We start from the raw sequence: 18339 nt of genomic DNA, 5'->3' as shown, positions 1-18339 counted from the left end.
ACTCTTCAGTCATGTTTTGTTTCTTTGCGGCACAGTAAGGGTGTGACACCCTCTCCCGTCAGGAGCTGTTTACTTTCGGCAGCTGTGGTTCTGAAAGAGATCATGAGAGATGGAGCTCCAGGAAACAGTGTCTGTGCCGGTGTTTCCAGCAGTGGATAAGGACGGGTTTCTGCGAGACATCTATCCACAGGTGAGACACTGCTGATCTCCATGGCAACAGGAGACAGCTGCCTGCTGCTACATGTTAGAACACATTCGTCACAGCAACATGTAGAAGTTGCACATTCATCAAAAGTGAAATAAAAAAGAAAATTCAAAAACTGTAAAGATAAACATACCGAACTAAAAAGTGAATATATATTTCTGTAGAGTATATTGAATACACCTATTGTTTTTCAATAGATATATATCCTTCAATATTGATATGGATATGATCACCTTGTTCTCAATATCTACTTTACTTAGATTTTAAGTCATGTGCCATGTCTTATCTATTTCCTGTTGTCGGAACAAAAAAATCACAAATTGTGATCAATAAAATCTATATCTAAAACCAATCTAATCTAGGCCTACTTATAATGCACTTTACTGATATCGTTTATCCTGGAGTAAAAGAATACAAGTACAAAAAACATTACATGACATTTATGCCACAAACCTATTCATATCAACATTTGTTTTTAGAGACAAAATGTTAACATTTTAAAATAACTAAATGTGTATTTTATGAATTGCAGTACTTGTTAGCAGATAGCTCAATGGACTGTCAATAAATGAACTTACCAAGGAACATTTTTAGTAATTTAAGATGCTTTGTTTATGTTTTAGCTTCATTGTTATTCAATTATATTCTTTACCTAATTTTTACTAAATAACCGTCACCCTATGTCCTGTCAGCATGTTGAATCTATGTGGGTCATGTTACGTTTATTCTGTTATAATGCCAACATGTTTGCTCAGTGTAATATCACATGTTGTTAATGTTGATTTCTACAATACAGAGAGACAATTACCACTTTTCCAAAAGCCTCCGTGTATTATTGTGTTTGATATTGCATCCTGGGTACATGTTTTCCATCAGAAAGGGTAAATGATGCTGTTTTCCAGCGCCGACCAGCCGTGCTGAGGGGGTTGAGTCTGGGAGAGTGTGTGGAGAAATGGACCGTGGAATATCTGGGAGAGAGAGGGGGAGACAAGGAGGTGAAGGTCCATGTCTCCACGGTGCCGCACATGGACTTCCTCCACAAAAACTTTGCATACAAGTGAGTACACACACACACACACACACACACACACACACACACACACACACACACACACACACACACACACACACACACACACACACACACACACACACAGACTGATCAATACTCCTCTTGAATTACAGGACTCTTCCATTCAATGAATTTGTAAAAAGAGCATCTGAAAAGAAACACTCAGACTTCTTCCTGTGTGAAGTATGGATCATAAAATAAAGATTCCTATTTTCTTAGTTTTTTAAATGTTATTTTGTTAATGACACACATTCTTTGGTCTTATTTTAGGATGAAAGCTATTATCTTCGATCACTGGGAGAGGACGTACGAAAGGTATAGAACCTCAGGTTTCTGTAGGAGATCTTTAGTTTTGAAATAGCAAGAAATTTAATCTGTAGAAGTCTGAAACCAGGAATCTGAATCTCTCTCTCACAGGAACCTGCTGATATGAGCAAACAGTTCCCAGGCTTGGCGGAGGACTTTCTCATCCCACAATTCTTTGAGCCTGATCAGTTTTTCTCCAGCGTGTTCCGCATCAGCTCCTGTGGCCTGCAGCTGTGGACGCACTACGATGTGAGCTGGTTCTGGGCAATCTGTGACAAGTTTAAAGCTTTAAAGTCGTACAGTATTTGGAGACATTTTGAAGATGTTTCCCATTCATTGCAAGAACTATAAGGAAAACACATAGGTTCATCATTACCATCTAAGAGATTTTATTTTGAAAATCCAGCCTTGTCCAGGGCCATGGTAAAGCAAAGCTTCCTTCCTCAGGTGATGGATAACCTGCTGGCTCAGGTGACAGGGAGGAAGAGGGTTGTGCTCTACAGCCCACAGGATGCATTGCACCTCTACCTGTCAGGTGAGTGGCCAAGTTCAGATGCTCACAATAATCTGCTCCACTTTCCTCTGGTATTTGATTGTATTAATAATTTTGTTTTTTAAGATATTTCATGAGCTAAATCTCACAAAACATGCCTTTTATTATTTGAATCACATCAGGTGATAAATCAGAAGTCCTAGACATCGACTCCCCCGACCTGAACCACTTTCCTGACTTTGTGAAGGCAAAGAGACACGAGTGTGTGTTGGAGCCTGGAGACCTGCTCTTCATCCCTGGTGAGGACATCTGTTCACAGGAAGCAGACATGTTAGATCCCACCTGCTTATATTTCATCCCACTGTCAGGACTTTACCTTTAACCTGCAGACCCAGGCCAGGGAATAGTAGCTCCCAGATCCTGGGGAATCTGAAAGGATCAGCAGTGCTTCACCCGAGAAAAGACATTAAATGAACATAAAAACCCTGGATGGAATACCATTCATAAGAAGTAAGATGGAAAATGAAATGACAACAATGAAAGTAAAGTTTGAAAAACAGAATACATAACAAATAATAATAATAATAAAACATGTTTAATAATGCAATGAAAAATTATCAAAACCACAAATGATGATAATAAAAGTGGAAACTATAGAAACTTTACTGGTAGAAGAGCAGCTGTTCCCTCTGGAGTCTGGAGAAAGAGCGAGCCTGCGTCAGGTCCATCTCTGCCGTCTGAATATCCTAAATATAGTGTACACTTACTTTACGATGGATAAGTAATGCATACAACTTCAGACTATCCCTTTAACATTAGTGGAGTGGAGAAAAACTCCAAGTTTAATTCAAGAAGAAGTCGGTGGTGGATTCAGGTGCTGCCAGACTTTATTCAGTACTCTGCAGGTCAACAATGCAAATCCTGAGACTGGTCTGGTCTTTCACAGCCTCAGATTAGCCTCTATTTCTCTCCTAATTCTTATGATGGTATCTATTGCACTTGGGGTCACACTGACATGTTCCCCATATCCATTTACAGTTTATTTGATTAAACTGTTGTTGTTGTTGGGCAGTGTGTGTAAACACGCTGCTAACACACTGATACTTTTGTCTACTACGTCACCCTCTGAGTGTATTCTCTAATTACCCTCATAAAATACACGTTAATCTAATAAGATGTTACCTATTGTATTCTACTCAGTTAGTAACCTGCGTTTCCATGACAACATACTTCACATAACAGTTTCCCTGTCCCTCAGCCCTGTGGTTCCACAACACCCGGGCCCTGCAGTTCGGTGTAGGGGTAAACGTCTTCTGGCGCCACCTTCCTGCGGACAGCTATGACAGGAAGGACCCGTACGGGAACAAAGATCCGGTGCCGGCGTCCCGGGCCCTGCAGGGCCTGGAGAGAGCGCTGCACGCTCTGGACCAGCTGCCCCAGGAGTATCGGGACTTCTATGGCCGCCGCATGATTCAGCGCATCCAGCAGAGGACGTACTGCTGCAGTCTGTCCATCAGCACACAGAACTCATTACCAAGCAGCCAGTGCACCAAGCCGGCATGAGGACAGAAGGAGCATAGAAACCTGAGGACTGTTCTCATGGCTGTGCTGTTTCACTTACAGCAGGGGGGTCAAACTCAATTTCATCGTGGGCCTCATAAGCGTTATAGTTCCCCATAAAGGGCCGGTTGTAACTTTAAGACTTTATAAATATACATATCTAATGTATAAAATAATGTATTATTTGACATAATTGTTCTGCATTGGAATATTATTGGTTTTAGTTATAACCTGATTAATATCTCCCTTAAAGCAGAACTCTTTGGGTGCACACTTACATTTTGCTGTCTTACAGTAACATAAATCCCATGAATTTATGAGATAAAGTTAGCCTCATCATATCTCATCAGAGATCAACATATTTTTTAAGTGAATAATAAAAAAAAGAAAATACAATCTACAGTATGTTAATGCTGAGATATCCAGGGATGCGTTTTCCTAAAATATTGCAAATAAATGATTTTGGCTCATACATTGCATAAAGATGAAAATAACATAAAAGCTTATTTGATGCATTAGCAACAACACAACACCTTACAATGATTACTTTTCATATCACAAAATATTATTTCATCACATACATTTTCCATTAATGAGTTATAACAACTAATTCATTTTGTTTGAACTATTTTCTGTATGAACGGATCATCTAGCAGTTTTTGGAAATGTGTCATAATAGGTGAAACTCCTGTTCTAACATTAAACATTTTATTATGTTTTAAATATGAGAGTCTGAGTGAATATGTTGCTGTCACTCTGTTGCTCACAGGCTGCTGTGCTCCACCTGATGTCAGGGTTTTTCTCGCTGCTGAGCTCTTCAAACTTCACTCTCAAGGGTCCAGAATAAAGTGTGAGCCTCGCTCATGAAACTACCCCAGAACAGAGGAGTCCAGAACTGAAATGCACATGTGCAGATACCAATATGGTTTGAACCTTTATTGCACAAAGATTACAGTTCTTTATGTTTCCTTACAAACATTTGAAAGCTTTGTAAACAGTGAAGCAGCGTCTGTCTCCCCGCTGTGTTCAGGGCCTCCTGTTCACAGCGCCTTGCGGCCCCGGGGCCACACTTCCTCACATGGTCTCAAAAGTCTCAGCCTGAGGAGTGCACGGGGGCCAGCCAGTGAGCGGCAGTGTGAAGCAGAGAGGAGCAGAGAGGAGGAGTGTGCTGCCTACACAAAGAACTACCACTGAAACATCTCTGAGCGGGGGGGGGGGTTATCAACACTTTTCAAACTGTTTCATACATTTGATCACAAGTGACAAACACACCTAAACATTTACATCTTTAAAAATAGTTTGGCTTTGGATGCAAATGAGGAAAAATACACTTAGTTGCTCTTTCATTCACCACACGCTAAGCACTCCTGTCTCTCCGCGGCGGACCCTGGACACTGTCCTCCGAGAGCAGGACAGAGAGCAGCGTCATTCAGTGCAGCTGTAGCCTCTCGCTCCACTGGACATCAGAGAGGCTCTGTCCCGGGACTCTTTGTTAGCAGAGCAGAGGCTCACCCAGTCCTCATGTTCTGTGTGTGTGTGTGTGTGTGTGTGTGTGTGTGTGTGTGTGTGTGTGTGTGTGTGTGTGTGTGTGTGTGTGTAATACTACAGAAAGTTCTCATCACACACAAGACAGACAAAGAAATGGCACATAGCTGGTTGGTGTTTCTACTCTTTGAGTACAGTATAACTAACATTTTTTTGGTTCTTTTTCTTAAAGGTTGCTACCAGGCAGATGAAGGGATGCAGGGGGGCTCCTGTCCAACATGAGGGTGGGGGGGTGGGTGTGTTTCTATGGAGTCTGTGCCATGCCTCGAGTAGACTTCATCTTCTCCAGTCGTTTGGACAGGTGACTGTTGTTGGATTCCAGTTCATCCACCTTGTCCAGGGCTGACCGCAGCTGTGAAACAGAGAGGGGGGGGTATCTTAAATGGGCCAGCTCACTGCATCACTGAGACCTAACTCACCATCAATAACTTACACTGACATTATCATTTTCTACGGTTATACAATTCTGTGTTAATATGCATAAGTTTCCATTTTTTAAGACGTATTTTTCTATAAAGCAGGTTCTAAATGATATGTGAACAAACCCCTCCAAACCCCAGATTTCCGCTTCAGATTATGAGGATAGTCTTAATTAAAACACCCCTTTAAAGATCCATCCATCATTCCATTTTCTCCTGCTTATCCGTCAGGGTCGCGGAGGTAACAGCTCCAGCAGAGAGCCCCAAACTTTCCTTTCCCTGGCCACATCAACCATCTCTGACTGGGGGATTCCAAGGCGCTCTCAAGCCAGTGAAGAGATATAATCCCACCACCTGGTCCTAGGTCTACCCCTCGGTCTCTTCCCAGCTGGACGTGCCTGGAACACCTCCCTAGGGAGGCGCCCAGGTGGCATCCTTACTAGGTGCCCGAACCACCTCAACTGGCTCCTTTCAACGCTCTCTTTTTGTCACAACGGTGCGGTAAAGCGACTGCAGTACCGCTCCCGCAGGCTCCGATTCTCCGGCCGTTCTCGCGCTCCATCCCCGAGATACTTGATAGAAGAATCGGAGGATGAAACCCTCTTTATTTGTCACATACATGCACACATCAGAACACACACAGTGAAATTGGTCCTCTGCATTTAACCTATCCTAGTACTACGAGCAGTGGGCAGCTATTGCGCAGCGCCCGGGGAGCAATGGGGAGGGAGGATTAGAGGTGTTGGAGGTGCCTTGCTCAAGGGCACCACAGCAGGGCCTAGGAGGTGAACTGGGACCTCTGTGAGTAGCAGTCCACTTTCCATATTTCAAGTCTGTTCGGGACTTGAACCAGCAACCCTACGATTCCCAGTCCAAGCCCCTACTGACTGAGCCACTGCTGGACACAACTACACACTGCTTGAACTCCTTCACTTGGGGTAAGGCTTCATTCCCTACCTGGAGTGGACAGTCCATCAGTTTCCTGCTGAGAACCATGGCCTTAGATTTGGAGGTGCTGATCCTCATCCCAGCCGCTTCACACTCAGTTAGTGCTGAAGGTCACAGACCGATGAAGCCATTAGGACCACATCATCTGCAAAAAGCAGTGGTGCAATCCTTAGCCCATCGAACTGTAGACCCCTCCCCTATGACTACGCCGCGAAATCCTGTCCATGAATATCACAAACAGGATTGGTAACAAAGCGCAGCCCTGGCGGAGGCCAACCCTCACCGGAAATCGGTCGGACGTGCTGCCGAGGACCCGGACACAGCTCTCGCTTTGGGAGTACAGAGATTGGATGGCCCTGAGTAGAGACCCCCTCACCCCATACTCCCGCAGCACCTCCCACAGTATCTCCCTGGGAACCCGGTCATATGCCTACTCCAAATCCACACAGCACATGTAGACCGAATGAGCGTACTCCCAGGCCCCCTCCAGAATCCTTGCGAGAGTGAAAAGCTGGTCCGTCGTTCCACGACCAGGACGAAAACCGCATTGTTCCTCTTCAATCTGAAGTTCGACAAACAGCCGGACCCTCCTTTCCAGCACCTTAGAGTAAACTTTCCCGGGGAGGCTGATGCCTCTGTAATTGGCACACACCCTCTGATCCCTTTTTAAAAAGAGGAACCAACACCCCGGTCTGCCACTCCTTCGGTACTGTTTCCGACTTCCACGCAATGTTGATGAGACGTGTCAACCATGACAGTCTCTCAACACCCAGAGCCTTCAGCATTTCTGGGTGGATCTCATCCACCCCCGGGGCTTTGCCACTGTGGAGTTGTTTAACTACCTCAGTGACTTCCCCCCGTGAGATTGGAATTGATCCCCCTTCATACTCCAGCTCCGCCTCTAACATAGAGGACGGAGTTGTCGGATTCAGGAGTTCCTCAAATTGCTCCTTCCACCGCCCTAACACACTATAAGTTGAGGTCAACAGCGTCTCATCCTTACTGTACACAGCTTGGATGGTTCCCTGCTTCCCCCTCCTGAGGTGTCGGACGGTTTTCCAGAACAACTTTGGTGCCGACCGAAAGTCCTTCTCCATGGCTTCTTCGAACTTCTCCCACACCCGCTGCTTTGCCTCGGCCACGGCTGAGGCTGCTGCCCTTCGGGCCTGTCGATACCTTGCAACTGCGTCAGGAGTACCCAGGGATAACATATCCCGGAAGGCCTCCTTCTTCAGTCAGACGGCTTCCCTGACCACCGGTGTCCATGAGGAGGTTCGAGGGTTACCGCCCCTTGAGGCACCTAAAACCTTGAGGCCACTGCTCCCCGCCGCAGCTTTGGCAATGGAGGCTTTGAACACCGCCCACTCTGGTTCAATGTCCCCAGCCTCCACAGGGATGCCTGAAAAGCTCCGCCGGAGGTGTGAGTTGAAGGCCTCCTGGACTTGGGACTCCTCCAGACGTTGCCAGTTCAGCCGCACTACAAGTTTGGGCTTACCAGGCAACACTTATGAGCCTCCAACCCCTCTCAAGAAGTAAGGTTCCAGAGCCGACGCTGTGCGTACAGTTGAGCCCCACCAGATCCAACTGGTAACGCTCCACCTCCCGCCCAACTCCGGCTCCTACCCCCCCCAGAGAGGTGACGTTCCACGTCCCCAAAGCCAGCTTCTGTCGCCCGGGCCTGGTCTGTAGAGACCCTTAGCTTTCACTGCCACCCTTCTGGCAGGGCCTGCCGGACGGAGAAGCGGAGGTGTTGCCCACGTTGCTTTTTTGGGCTGTGCCCGGCCAGGCTCCGTGGCAAGCCCGGCCACCAGACGCTTGCCGACGAGTCCTCCTTCTGGGCCTGGCTCCAGAAGGGGACCCCGGCTTCCTCCGGGCCAGGTATCCTCGCTTTCAAGTGTGTTATTCATGAGGTCTTTTGAACCAATCTTAGTCTGGCCCCTTACCTGAGACCAATTTGCCATGGGAGACGCTACCAGGAACACAAGGTTCCAGACAACACAGCCCCCAGGTTCATTGGGGCACACAAACCTCTCCACCACGATAAGGTGCTGGTTCTCTGAAAGGCCTTTAAAGATATGAATTCTAAAACTCTTCATATTTTGACTCTACATGTGGGTACTACTTCATCTTTTACAAATAATTATCACCGTGGAACTACCCCAGTTTATTACCATATATTAAGAAATTAGTTTATTTTTGTATTTGTTTAAATATGCCAACGAGGATTATGTAATGCTTACTTTGGAGAATTACACACCTAAATGTATATATTGGACGTTTCTTCCACTTGCCTGAATTAAGTGACAAACCTGTCTCCCTGCACTGACACTGCTGTACGAGCTGCAGAGTTTCGAAACATGCTGAGGCAGTGGGATCTGTCAGGCCATCCTTACCACCTCACTACTTCAGGACTGAATTCAGGCAGCAGCTGATTCAGCAAGCATTTAAATAACTATGGTCACCTATAAGTTACAGAAAGGTGATGGCCTCTCTGGAGACAGAGTTTGGTTTGTCTGTTGGGGGCTCGTGTAGAGCATCTCCACGGACTAAAGACTTTTGGATGCCTTCACACTAATGGAAACACAGTTATGAATACTTAATCTATTTCTGATAATATATCCCCCTTAATGCTACGCACTGGCCTTTTAAGACCCCTTCTTTACCTCTCTCTGGAGTTTCCTCTTCTCCGCCTTGAGCTCATCCTCCACTTTCTCTGCGTTCTCTGATGCTGACTTGTAGCGCGTCACCTGACCCTCCAGCCGGGTCACCTGGAGTAAAACACACACTGGTTGGAGAGAGTATTCCTGTGATCAGGTATGCTCTTAGTTCATCATTCTTCTCAGCTTACATTCTGTTCTAAAGCGGTGACTTCCTGCTCTGCTTTCACCAGCTTGAACTTGTAGTCGCTTATTTGCCTGGTTGAATCTCCTGGAAGGATTGAACAGATATTTAGTAGTGGTTGGAAACGGAATAAGCATAAATACTGGGTTTCCATGCACATGTGGACTTACGCTGCAGCTCCATTATGTTTGGGTCGTCGCCGTTTTCAAGTATTTCTCCGTCCGGCCCCAGACTGTTTTCGGTGCCATTCCGCTGGGTCTTCTGCTCCAGCTGGGACTTCAGTTTCTTCACCTGCAGAGGAGACACACTCATCAGCTGATGCATGACACAAGACTCACACTCACCAGCTGTCAGTTTCCGAGTGTACAAGAGGGTCAACACTGTAATTCTGGCCACCTCACCCCTTTTAGTTGGTTAGTTATACTAGCTTTTGCAGATTTCACACTTAAAATCTGTTTCGCAAATAACTGTTATACTGTAGGCATTTCAAGGCTGGTAATGGGACGAATATGTTTCTGGCTTTTAACTTTTTGTATAGACTTTAATGTACTTTAGTTTTTTGGGGTCACCCAGGGTTCAGTACTGGGTCGACTCCTGTTCTTCTACCTCCTTCCCCTTAATCCTGGTTAGCTCAATCATTCTGGAAATGTCACTGTTCTTATCCTCCTCACATGTCTGCCTCCAAGCGTCCCTTTTTTTGCTTTTTCTTATCGGTTAAAGTATTTCTTTGATGAAGGACACTTCTGACGCTCAAACATGTAGGATCTTGTTATTTAATTTACTCTGTTTACATTATCCTACTTTATACTCCACTACATTTTGTAGGAAAAAGGTGAATTTATAACTGACATTTATTTAACCGATTTAGTTACTACTTTGCAGAATGAGATCATTCATTCAAAATAAAAATCAACAAATACATTACTCTATATTATTATAGGATAAGTTACCCAGTACTATATATTCATTAATTCTAATAAATCTTACCTTTAAATTACTGCAAAATTGAATTGATGAAAACAAAAACGATAATACAATAATTGAATATACTGTATATATGGTATATGGTAAATTGCCCATTCCCCATAGTGAATACTTTTACTTTTGGTACTTAAAATAGAATTTGATGCCAATATTTGTACTTTTTTTGTACTATAACATTCTGCATGTTGGACTTTTTCTTGTATTTAGGTATTTGTACACTGTAGTATTGCTACTTTTACTTAAGTAAATAATCTGGGTACTTCCTTCATCTCTGGTTATTTTTTATTATTGTAGTTGGTCTGTTAAAAGTAGAACTTATTCGAGTGAGGGACTTGCTTTTTTGCTTTCAATTTAAAAAAAACATCCCCATTGAGACTCAGTTTGAACAGGAGGAACATGAGGAGCCACATCGCTGCCACAGACCCACCTGCTCGATCATCTTCTCCCGCTCATCCACCAGCTTCCTCAGGCGGATCTCTGCAACATAAAACATGTTGGAGAGATCATATAAAAACATGGATTACACACGTTTTATTTAAATGGAAGGTTAGCATCACAGAGCCAGAATACAGCCCTCCCTCAGACCACAGTAACCGCTCCATCTTCAGAAAACAAAAGAAGGTCAACATACCAGGGGTGGGAGGAGCCAAGGAGATGGTGCGGGGGAGCTGGGTCAGGGTGAGAGGTTGATGCATGCAAAAGTGCAGCATCCACAGGGGAGTGATGGAGCGTGTGTGTGGGGGGTTAGCATGCACATACTGTGGAGTAAAGGGTCAATGCAACAGCACACTCTGAGCATATTATAAGATATATTAAAACATAGACATCCAAGTATAGTTACTAATCATCTTTCATAATGTCAGTAAAGTCATTTTCCTACAAAAATGCATCAAGATCAACGTTTTAAATTGGTAACAGCAGGGGATTTATTGGCATATCAGTGTGGGCATTCATCTTCTCCATTTAGTGCAACACAATATACACAAACACATTCATGATGATTCGTTCCTGTAGATGGAAGCAGCTTTCTTCCAGTCGAACAACGGTTGTATTAATCCCTCAGAACAGGGAAACACCACCGCAGCGTGACCCTCTAAAAGCTGCTTCACCAGAACTACCAGGTAACATCTGGGTTTTCATTGTTCACCTCTGGAATGAAGACATCCATGAGTTTTCTGGAACATGATAAGTGATAAACATGCACAGCAAAATTAACCATTAAACATAACAAGCAGCATGATAAAGGATAATAACTAAATAATGTTACCTGGTGTATCGAGTGCAGTATTAACCGATAGTCAGATCTACCGTTACAAAGCAGTTAACATTCTCACCTCTCCACACACTCATTTACACACCTCAAAGAAAACTCTGGACTGTTGAAAGAAATCTCATTTAAAAGAAAACTTACAATTTACATGTATTTGGAAAAGAAACAAAGTGCAGCATTGTTCTGAAAATATGTACTCTGTAAACAGCTAAGCAGAGACTAGGGTCCATTTGAATCACACGTACCATCTAGAAGCTAAGACATCTTACACTCCTCTTTGCCCTTGCCTTTGCCTTTCTTGCTGTTCTTCCTCACATCCTTCCCCCCCTGCTGCGGCTCTTTACTGCCGCCCACTTGCTCTGCACTCTTTGGTAGATCCACGTGTTCCTGCTTAATGGCTTCTAACCCCTCCTCTACAGGCAGGGACAGCGCCTGGTTAATGTCCTCTGGAGCACCCCCTGCCTCTCCAACACTTGGAAACTTTGCTTCCTCTACAATGCCCCCGGTCTCATTTGCTAAACCTGCTTCCTCCTTTTCCAACAACTGCCCCCCGTTTCCCAAAGTGCCATCCTGAGCCGAACTGTTTTGGGACAGAGTCTCGACGCCTGAGCTGCCGCTTTCATCTGGGACCACTTCAACTCCCTCCTCCACTTCTTCCTGTTGGGGATTCCTAGGGAGACTTTCCACTTCAGCCGGCTCCATATCCATGTCATCAAAATCAAAAGAAGGACCTTCATTATTTTCACCGTCCTCTTCATTGCACTCCTGCAGTGTTGGCTGGGATGGAAGCTCGTCCATGGGTTCATGCAGTGGCTGTGTCTCTCCTTGCTGATCATTTGGATTGTTATTATGTTCTGGATCTTCTGCCATGGTGGACCCATGTTCATGAGCTTCTTTTGGAACATCTGGTGTAGTTATCGTCTCAGTGGTATTGATCTCTAATTCAGGGGTTATGTCAGCACTGGATTCATCAACGTGACCCTCACACTGTGCCGTCTCTACATTATCCAGTGGCTCTGCTCGCACTACAGTCTCCAACACACTCTGAACAGTGTCGATTGCATCCATGTTTGTTACAAATGATGGAGTCTCTTTATCCTGGTCATCTAATGGGTCTGTTTGGACTAAACCTTCAGGCTCCCTCAAACCTCTGTTGAAGTCCTCCTCTGCTCTGTCTGCTGTTAGCTCTGCCTCCTCATGGCTGGGCAACAGGACACTGGGATATTCTTGTGGTTTGTCTTGTTCAGTTGCTATTTCTGGTTCCTCATCATCTTTTATTGTCTCAGTAACCTCTTCTGGACCTCCATCAGAGACCTTGAAGGGACTCTCCCCGCCTGCAGACGGCTCTGAGCTCTTGATAGTGTCAGTAACACTGTCGGTAGAAGGTGGGGGCACAGATGGTTTATCCTTACTCTCAGCTCTGCTCGTAGGTTCAGATTCATCAGCAGCCATGTCCCCATTGATTGGATTGTGTGATCCAGTTTCAGGGTTTTCCGGGATATCAGGTGTGTATTCTGATTTCATCTCGTCAATAGACCTCACCTCATTCTCCTCACTATGAACAACTTCTGCCTCAGCCTGGATGACACAGTCATTAGTTGAGATGCCACTTTTAGAGTTATCTACGCAGGAAGTGCACTCACCGTTAAGATCATCGGGACTCTCAGTACTGAGTATGGTCTCTGGGACAGGATTTGTTAAAGATCCCACTTCTTCTACTCTTTGTGTTTCTAAAGGTTGTTTCTGGTCCTGCTCGTCCTTGGGGATGGGCACTGTTCTGGATTCCTTGAGAGTTTCAACGTGGGTTTCAGCGGGTGCCACTAACTCTCCTGCTTTGACGGTTCCCAAGCATTGTTCCTTGTTCTGTTCCTCTGTAACGTGATCCACCCCCACTTCTGCAGGGGTTGTGACGTGAGAAAATGTTTCAGTGGCTGCTTCTGCTTCTTCTACGTTTTCCTTTTCTAAAGTTTGTTCCTTGTCACACTCATCTGCAACATGATCCCTTCTTGATTCTCTTCCAGTTTTATGAGGTTCCTGTTCTTCTACTCCATCTTTTTGCCCGTCCTGCTCATTCTTAACTTGGTCCATCCCAGGTTCTTCAGTGCCAGAAGCGAGAACTTCAGGTTCTGCTTTTAGCTCATTATCTTTTGTATCCGGTTCAATCTTCACCTCTGTTTTGCCCTTTTCTCTATCTGCTCCGTCTCTTTGTTGGTTCCTATCCTCTTGAGTTCCCCGATTCTTTTTACCTTTCCTCTTCTTTTTCTTCTTTTTCCCTGGAGCAGCAGCACCCTGAGGCTGAGAGTTACCCGATAGTTCCTCAGTCTCCATGTTCTCTGCCTCTTCTGGATTCTCAGGCTCTGGTGGAGCGTCTGTGTTAGACTCAGCTGGTACGGACTCCTCAGGTAAGCTCTCAACAGGTTGTACCACCTTTTGCTCTGGACGTGATTCTGTATTTCTCAGATGATGTTCCTCAACATCTTCCTGTTTGTTTTCTTGCTCTTTCAAAAAGTTGTTGCCTGACTCTCTAATGTCTACACTGTTGATGTTGGTTCCTGGCTCCCCTGAATCTAGGTTATTGGTCCCTCCTAACTCTTTGCCCTCAGGCCTTACTGTTTCTAGAACACTTTCCTCAGAACTAGTGACAATGCCCTGAAGTTCAGGGCTACAAATGATTATATCTTTTGACTCTGTGACCGACTGGTCTTTAATGTCAACATTTAAGTCCTTCCTTAGGCCAGGTTCTTCAACACCGTCTACTTCTGTGGCATCCCGTTGTTCTTCTGTATCCGTAGATGTTTCCACAGTGCACACCCCAGAAACATCACAGAGTGCATCAGAGCTCAAGAGATTCTCTTTGGCTTCCTCAAAATGTTCTTGTTGCTGCTCTGGATCCACCTCTTCCTCCTCGCTACTTCTCAACTGAGTCTCCTCTGTGTTGCCTGAGAGTTAATGAAGAGTATACGTGATGTAAGACATTATTTTCAGAAATGAAATCTTTACGAGGAAGTGCATGAGCAGAAGTCAATGTAAGGCGAGACGCCTGATTGATTCAAGAAGAGAAGCACAGAGCCAAGGTGGCCGAGAGGAGCCGAGAATAGGAGAGGCAGGAGGAACACCGAAATGAATATTTTGATCCCCAGCACATCAATGCGACAAGAGAAGAAGTCTGAAGCCGACAGATCAGGGTAAACAGTACAGCAGATACAGAAGTATGTTCCTTACATATACTTTATACTTTGTACCATCAGCCCTTTAGACCTTGCAGAAATGACACACCTACACCACCTGCATTAACAGATCAGTTGTGATTCAGAACTAATATGCATTAGCTGGAATGATAAGAAGGTGCAGGAGAAACTATTTAAAGCAAAGACATTAGTAAGACTGGCAAAACAGGGCGTGACCAAGTGAGTGAGTGGAATATTAGTTTGTGCAGAAAAGCATGAGGTCAGACAGATGAGGTTTGAAGGGTACGTTTGGCAATTCTGTACATATTTTCTGGCACATCAAAAGCACAATGATGTTCTAGTATGCCAAGTCCCTGTAGTGTTTAGCATCTGGAATATACTCACATTGGCGGTATAGTACTATTTTCTTCTGCAGATTCAAACACATTTGGTATTTATATGTTCAGGAACGACTCATTGATGGTTTTATTATTTGAGTTAGAAGATATATCAGGCTTACACACAACCTCGAAAGGATCAAGTCATTGCTGATCTGGGAATTTACAATAAAAAAGTGTTGAGAAAAACAATGTCTGTTGAGTGGTTCAGAAGTAACACTTTCTCAGCAGACTTTTCCCATTGTAGATGGGAACACATCTCCATTGTTCTGAGCACTAGCGTAGCAATAGTTGAGTTTAAAAAAAGTTTTTTTCAGGTTCATGTGAAGAAAGAACAATACAGAATATTACCAGACGTACCCTTTCAGGACGTAGCAAATTAGAGTTAAAGCGCTTGACATTCCAGCAGCACATCGATGTACCTGAAGAGCTCACTCCAAAATTAAAAGTATTCAGATTGTGAAAAAAGAGCTACTTCTTTAGGTTTCAGTTCTTGGTGTTCATTGTATCATTATTGTTTTTCATCCCTTCTCTTAAAAGCATTTGGAAATGAATCTCTTCAGACAGTTTTGTGCCGAGCCATGCAGTGAGCAGTTTTTAAATTGGGCAGTGTGTTTTACCGAGCATGCTGTTCCCCTCTGTTGGGGGGGTCTGTGCCTCCTGAGCCAGGGGGGAAGCAGGGTCTGCACTGAGGGTGCTGTCAGCGTCTGCCACACCATCCTCTCCATTGATGCTTAGATCAGGTCCCAATACTATTCCATGTTTCTAGAAAAAAATTAAAGGTCAAACATTAGCTCAGACATTCCACACCTTGAGTGACCCCTTCAATGTATCTGCACTTATTTTCTACCTTTAATTTAAAAGGTTTACTTTTTTAGTTTCTGAAACAACAAAATACAACATGTTTCAAAAGAGAAACGCCCAGACCGTGGAGACATGAGGCTGAATAACCCTCACACTCTGAGTACCTTCAGAATGTCTTTCAGGTTCACCACCTCCTCTCTGAGCTCATCCCGCTCCACTCGAATTGCATCTGTGTATTCTTTCTGTCGCTCTAAGGCCTGAGTGGAGCCGCCAGGTTGCAGGGTGTCAAAGAAAGTGAAAAAGGAAAAGTGCACAAGAGGTGGAAAGAAGTGAAATCTGGCATTAAGTTAATGCAAAGGGAATGCTGAATGCGATGAATCAAACTCAGCTGTAAGAGCAGAGCCGTACCCCAATCTTCTTATCCTTCCACTCCACCGTCTCCTGCAGGTCACATATTTCTCTATTCAAACCTTCCATTTTGATATGCAGCTGACGGATGTCCTAAACATCAGGGAGAGGAAACCAGGTTTCAGAAGCAGAGAGGGAAGGCAAAGAAAGGAAAGTGCATGCATAAATACAGTGTGAGAAAAGAGAGCTGTGAAATGTTCCACGTGCAGCCTTTCTGCAGGACTGAGTAAAAGACAGCCTTTTCTGTCTTTTTGACCCAATGGAAGGCTCCATTTCGACCCCCCACCGGGGGACAGATACTCACATTGAGCAGCTCTTCACTTTGTTTGAGCGTCTCTTTCATTTCATTGAACTGGAACTGGAGCACAGTGTGGGCATGTTTCTCTCGCTCACATTCCTGTGAGGAAGGAGAGAGAGAAGAGAACCCATCATCAAACACACAAGAAGCCCTGAAGCATGACAGGGAAGATGTTTCCATCACTGTCACGTGTCTGGTTTTATTCTGAGAGCGCGTTATGATATACTGCACATACAGTAAAGGATTTCCTTTCATAGCAAAGAAGCAGATACTGTGTTGATCCACAATGAGCTGAGTCAGCTGATCTACACTGAGCTCTACTCTGTTATTCCAGTGGAAGTAACTAAGTAACTATACTCAAGATCTGTACTCGGCAGTGTTGAAGTACGAGTCCGATTCGTGAGCTAAATTTAGAGACTTGTGATTTGACTTGGACTCGAGCACTAATGACTTGAACTCGGACGCGTGCATTCGGACTCGCGACGACTCGAAAGGACTCGACTTTGTCATTAAAACCCTGATGTCGACGAACGCGCCGGCGTGTTTTTGCAATGTTTTCGATATGTTTCTATTCATATTTATGCCATAATACAGCGTAGAAATGTTGCTGGAATCGGTAGACTCTATTCTTTCCGATGCATTCTCCCGCAAGATCCTATGTGATTCACAGCCGGAGCTCGGGGGCCAATAATAGAGCTTGACGCATACATCTTTGTGAATGATGTGTGTGTCAAGCTCTCTTATTCGCCCTTTCAATGCATATCAAAGCTCATAGCGCCCGCCATTAGGACACGCCTATGAGCTGCGGGACCAGTTATGTTTTTCTGAAGTTTAACAACACAGGGTTTCCCACACATAGACTTTACTTGGGCGGGCCGCCCCGGTATATTAACGGCCGCCCAAGTGTATTTCGCGACCCATTTAGTTTTTTGTTTGTTTTTAATCCGTCCGCGAGCACGACGCTATCCGCGATCGATTAACTAGTGGACAATGATCTCCTCGCTCTACGCCTCCTGTACCTGTTCGCTCTGCTATCGTGTCCCTGGACTTGATCAATAGGGACTCGACTCGGACTTGACTTGGATGAATAGTGGACTCGACTTGGATTTGAACACTGGAGACTTGAACCTGGACTTGGCTACAACACTGGTACTCGGCTACATATTTGAGGTACTTTCATTATATGCTACTTTATACTTCTATTCCAATACATTTTATAAGCAAATATTGTACATTCAATCACTATATGTATATGAAAAATGTAGTACCTAGTTACTTTTGCAGGTTCCTTTTATTAATACGGAAATAAACATGATTACACTTTAATGTTCCATTATTGTCGATGGAGACTTCTGGCCATAACAGAAGTTATCAATTTTAACACTAACAGCTGCAAAACTAAAACAATTATACTGATTTAATATACTGTAGTTTCCAAAAGTGGCTATAGATAATGAGTACTTTTATATTTGGTACTCTATTTTGAGGCAAATACTTTTCTACTTTAACTTCAGTAACATTTTGAATGCAGGACTTTTCTACACTGCAGTATTATTACTCAGTTTAATTAAAGACCCGAGTCCCTCTTCACCACACTGTGATTCCTTGTACAGCTTCACCA

The 18339-nt window shown here is 44.3% G+C and overlaps 2 protein-coding genes across 21 annotated transcripts in view; one reads left to right on the top strand and one right to left on the bottom strand.

Moving 5' to 3' along the window:
- Positions 1 to 35: 35 nt before the first annotated feature.
- Positions 36 to 4359, top strand: tyw5 (tRNA-yW synthesizing protein 5). Its single transcript, XM_063888254.1, has 8 exons — positions 36 to 190; positions 1108 to 1262; positions 1391 to 1460; positions 1548 to 1592; positions 1695 to 1832; positions 2031 to 2118; positions 2259 to 2375; positions 3335 to 4359. Exons 1-8 carry the CDS (start codon positions 110 to 112, stop codon positions 3637 to 3639), a joined length of 999 nt encoding a protein of 332 aa, XP_063744324.1. The 5' UTR covers positions 36 to 109; the 3' UTR covers positions 3640 to 4359.
- A 186-nt stretch (positions 4360 to 4545) lies between these two features.
- The window catches only part of lrrfip1a (leucine rich repeat (in FLII) interacting protein 1a), a 54974-nt gene continuing 41180 nt past the window's right edge, over positions 4546 to 18339 (bottom strand). For 14 of the 20 annotated variants that reach the window (XM_063888235.1, XM_063888241.1, XM_063888232.1 and 11 more), the window contains 5 exons: positions 16725 to 16817; positions 16421 to 16513; positions 16177 to 16269; positions 15829 to 15973; positions 11275 to 14582 (listed from right to left, as the gene is read on the bottom strand). In XM_063888235.1, the coding sequence (XP_063744305.1) occupies positions 11899 to 14582; positions 15829 to 15973; positions 16177 to 16269; positions 16421 to 16513; positions 16725 to 16817 (3108 nt within the window). In that variant the 3' untranslated portion in view covers positions 11275 to 11898. Of the gene's footprint in view, positions 5534 to 9211; positions 9317 to 9396; positions 9477 to 9559; positions 9681 to 10800; positions 10851 to 11274; positions 14583 to 15828; positions 15974 to 16176; positions 16270 to 16420; positions 16514 to 16724; positions 16818 to 18339 lie in introns of those variants that run through there. The other 6 variants (XM_063888240.1, XM_063888242.1, XM_063888248.1 and 3 more) reach the window with 3 other exon arrangements.

The sequence above is a fragment of the Eleginops maclovinus genome, chromosome 7, assembly GCF_036324505.1.
Source record: "Eleginops maclovinus isolate JMC-PN-2008 ecotype Puerto Natales chromosome 7, JC_Emac_rtc_rv5, whole genome shotgun sequence".
Taxonomy (NCBI): Eukaryota; Metazoa; Chordata; class Actinopteri; order Perciformes; family Eleginopidae; genus Eleginops; species Eleginops maclovinus.
This window is presented reverse-complemented; position numbering and strand designations above follow the sequence as displayed.

Excerpts from the sequence above, each read along its gene's own strand:
- tyw5 (XM_063888254.1), top strand. The coding sequence starts at position 110 with ATGGAGCTCCAGGAAACAGTGTCTGTGCCGGTGTTTCCAGCAGTGGAT. Across the intron at positions 1,263-1,390 it reads CACAAAAACTTTGCATACAA|GACTCTTCCATTCAATGAAT; the intron begins GTGAGTACACAC and ends CTTGAATTACAG. Across the intron at positions 1,833-2,030 it reads AGCTGTGGACGCACTACGAT|GTGATGGATAACCTGCTGGC; the intron begins GTGAGCTGGTTC and ends TTCCTTCCTCAG.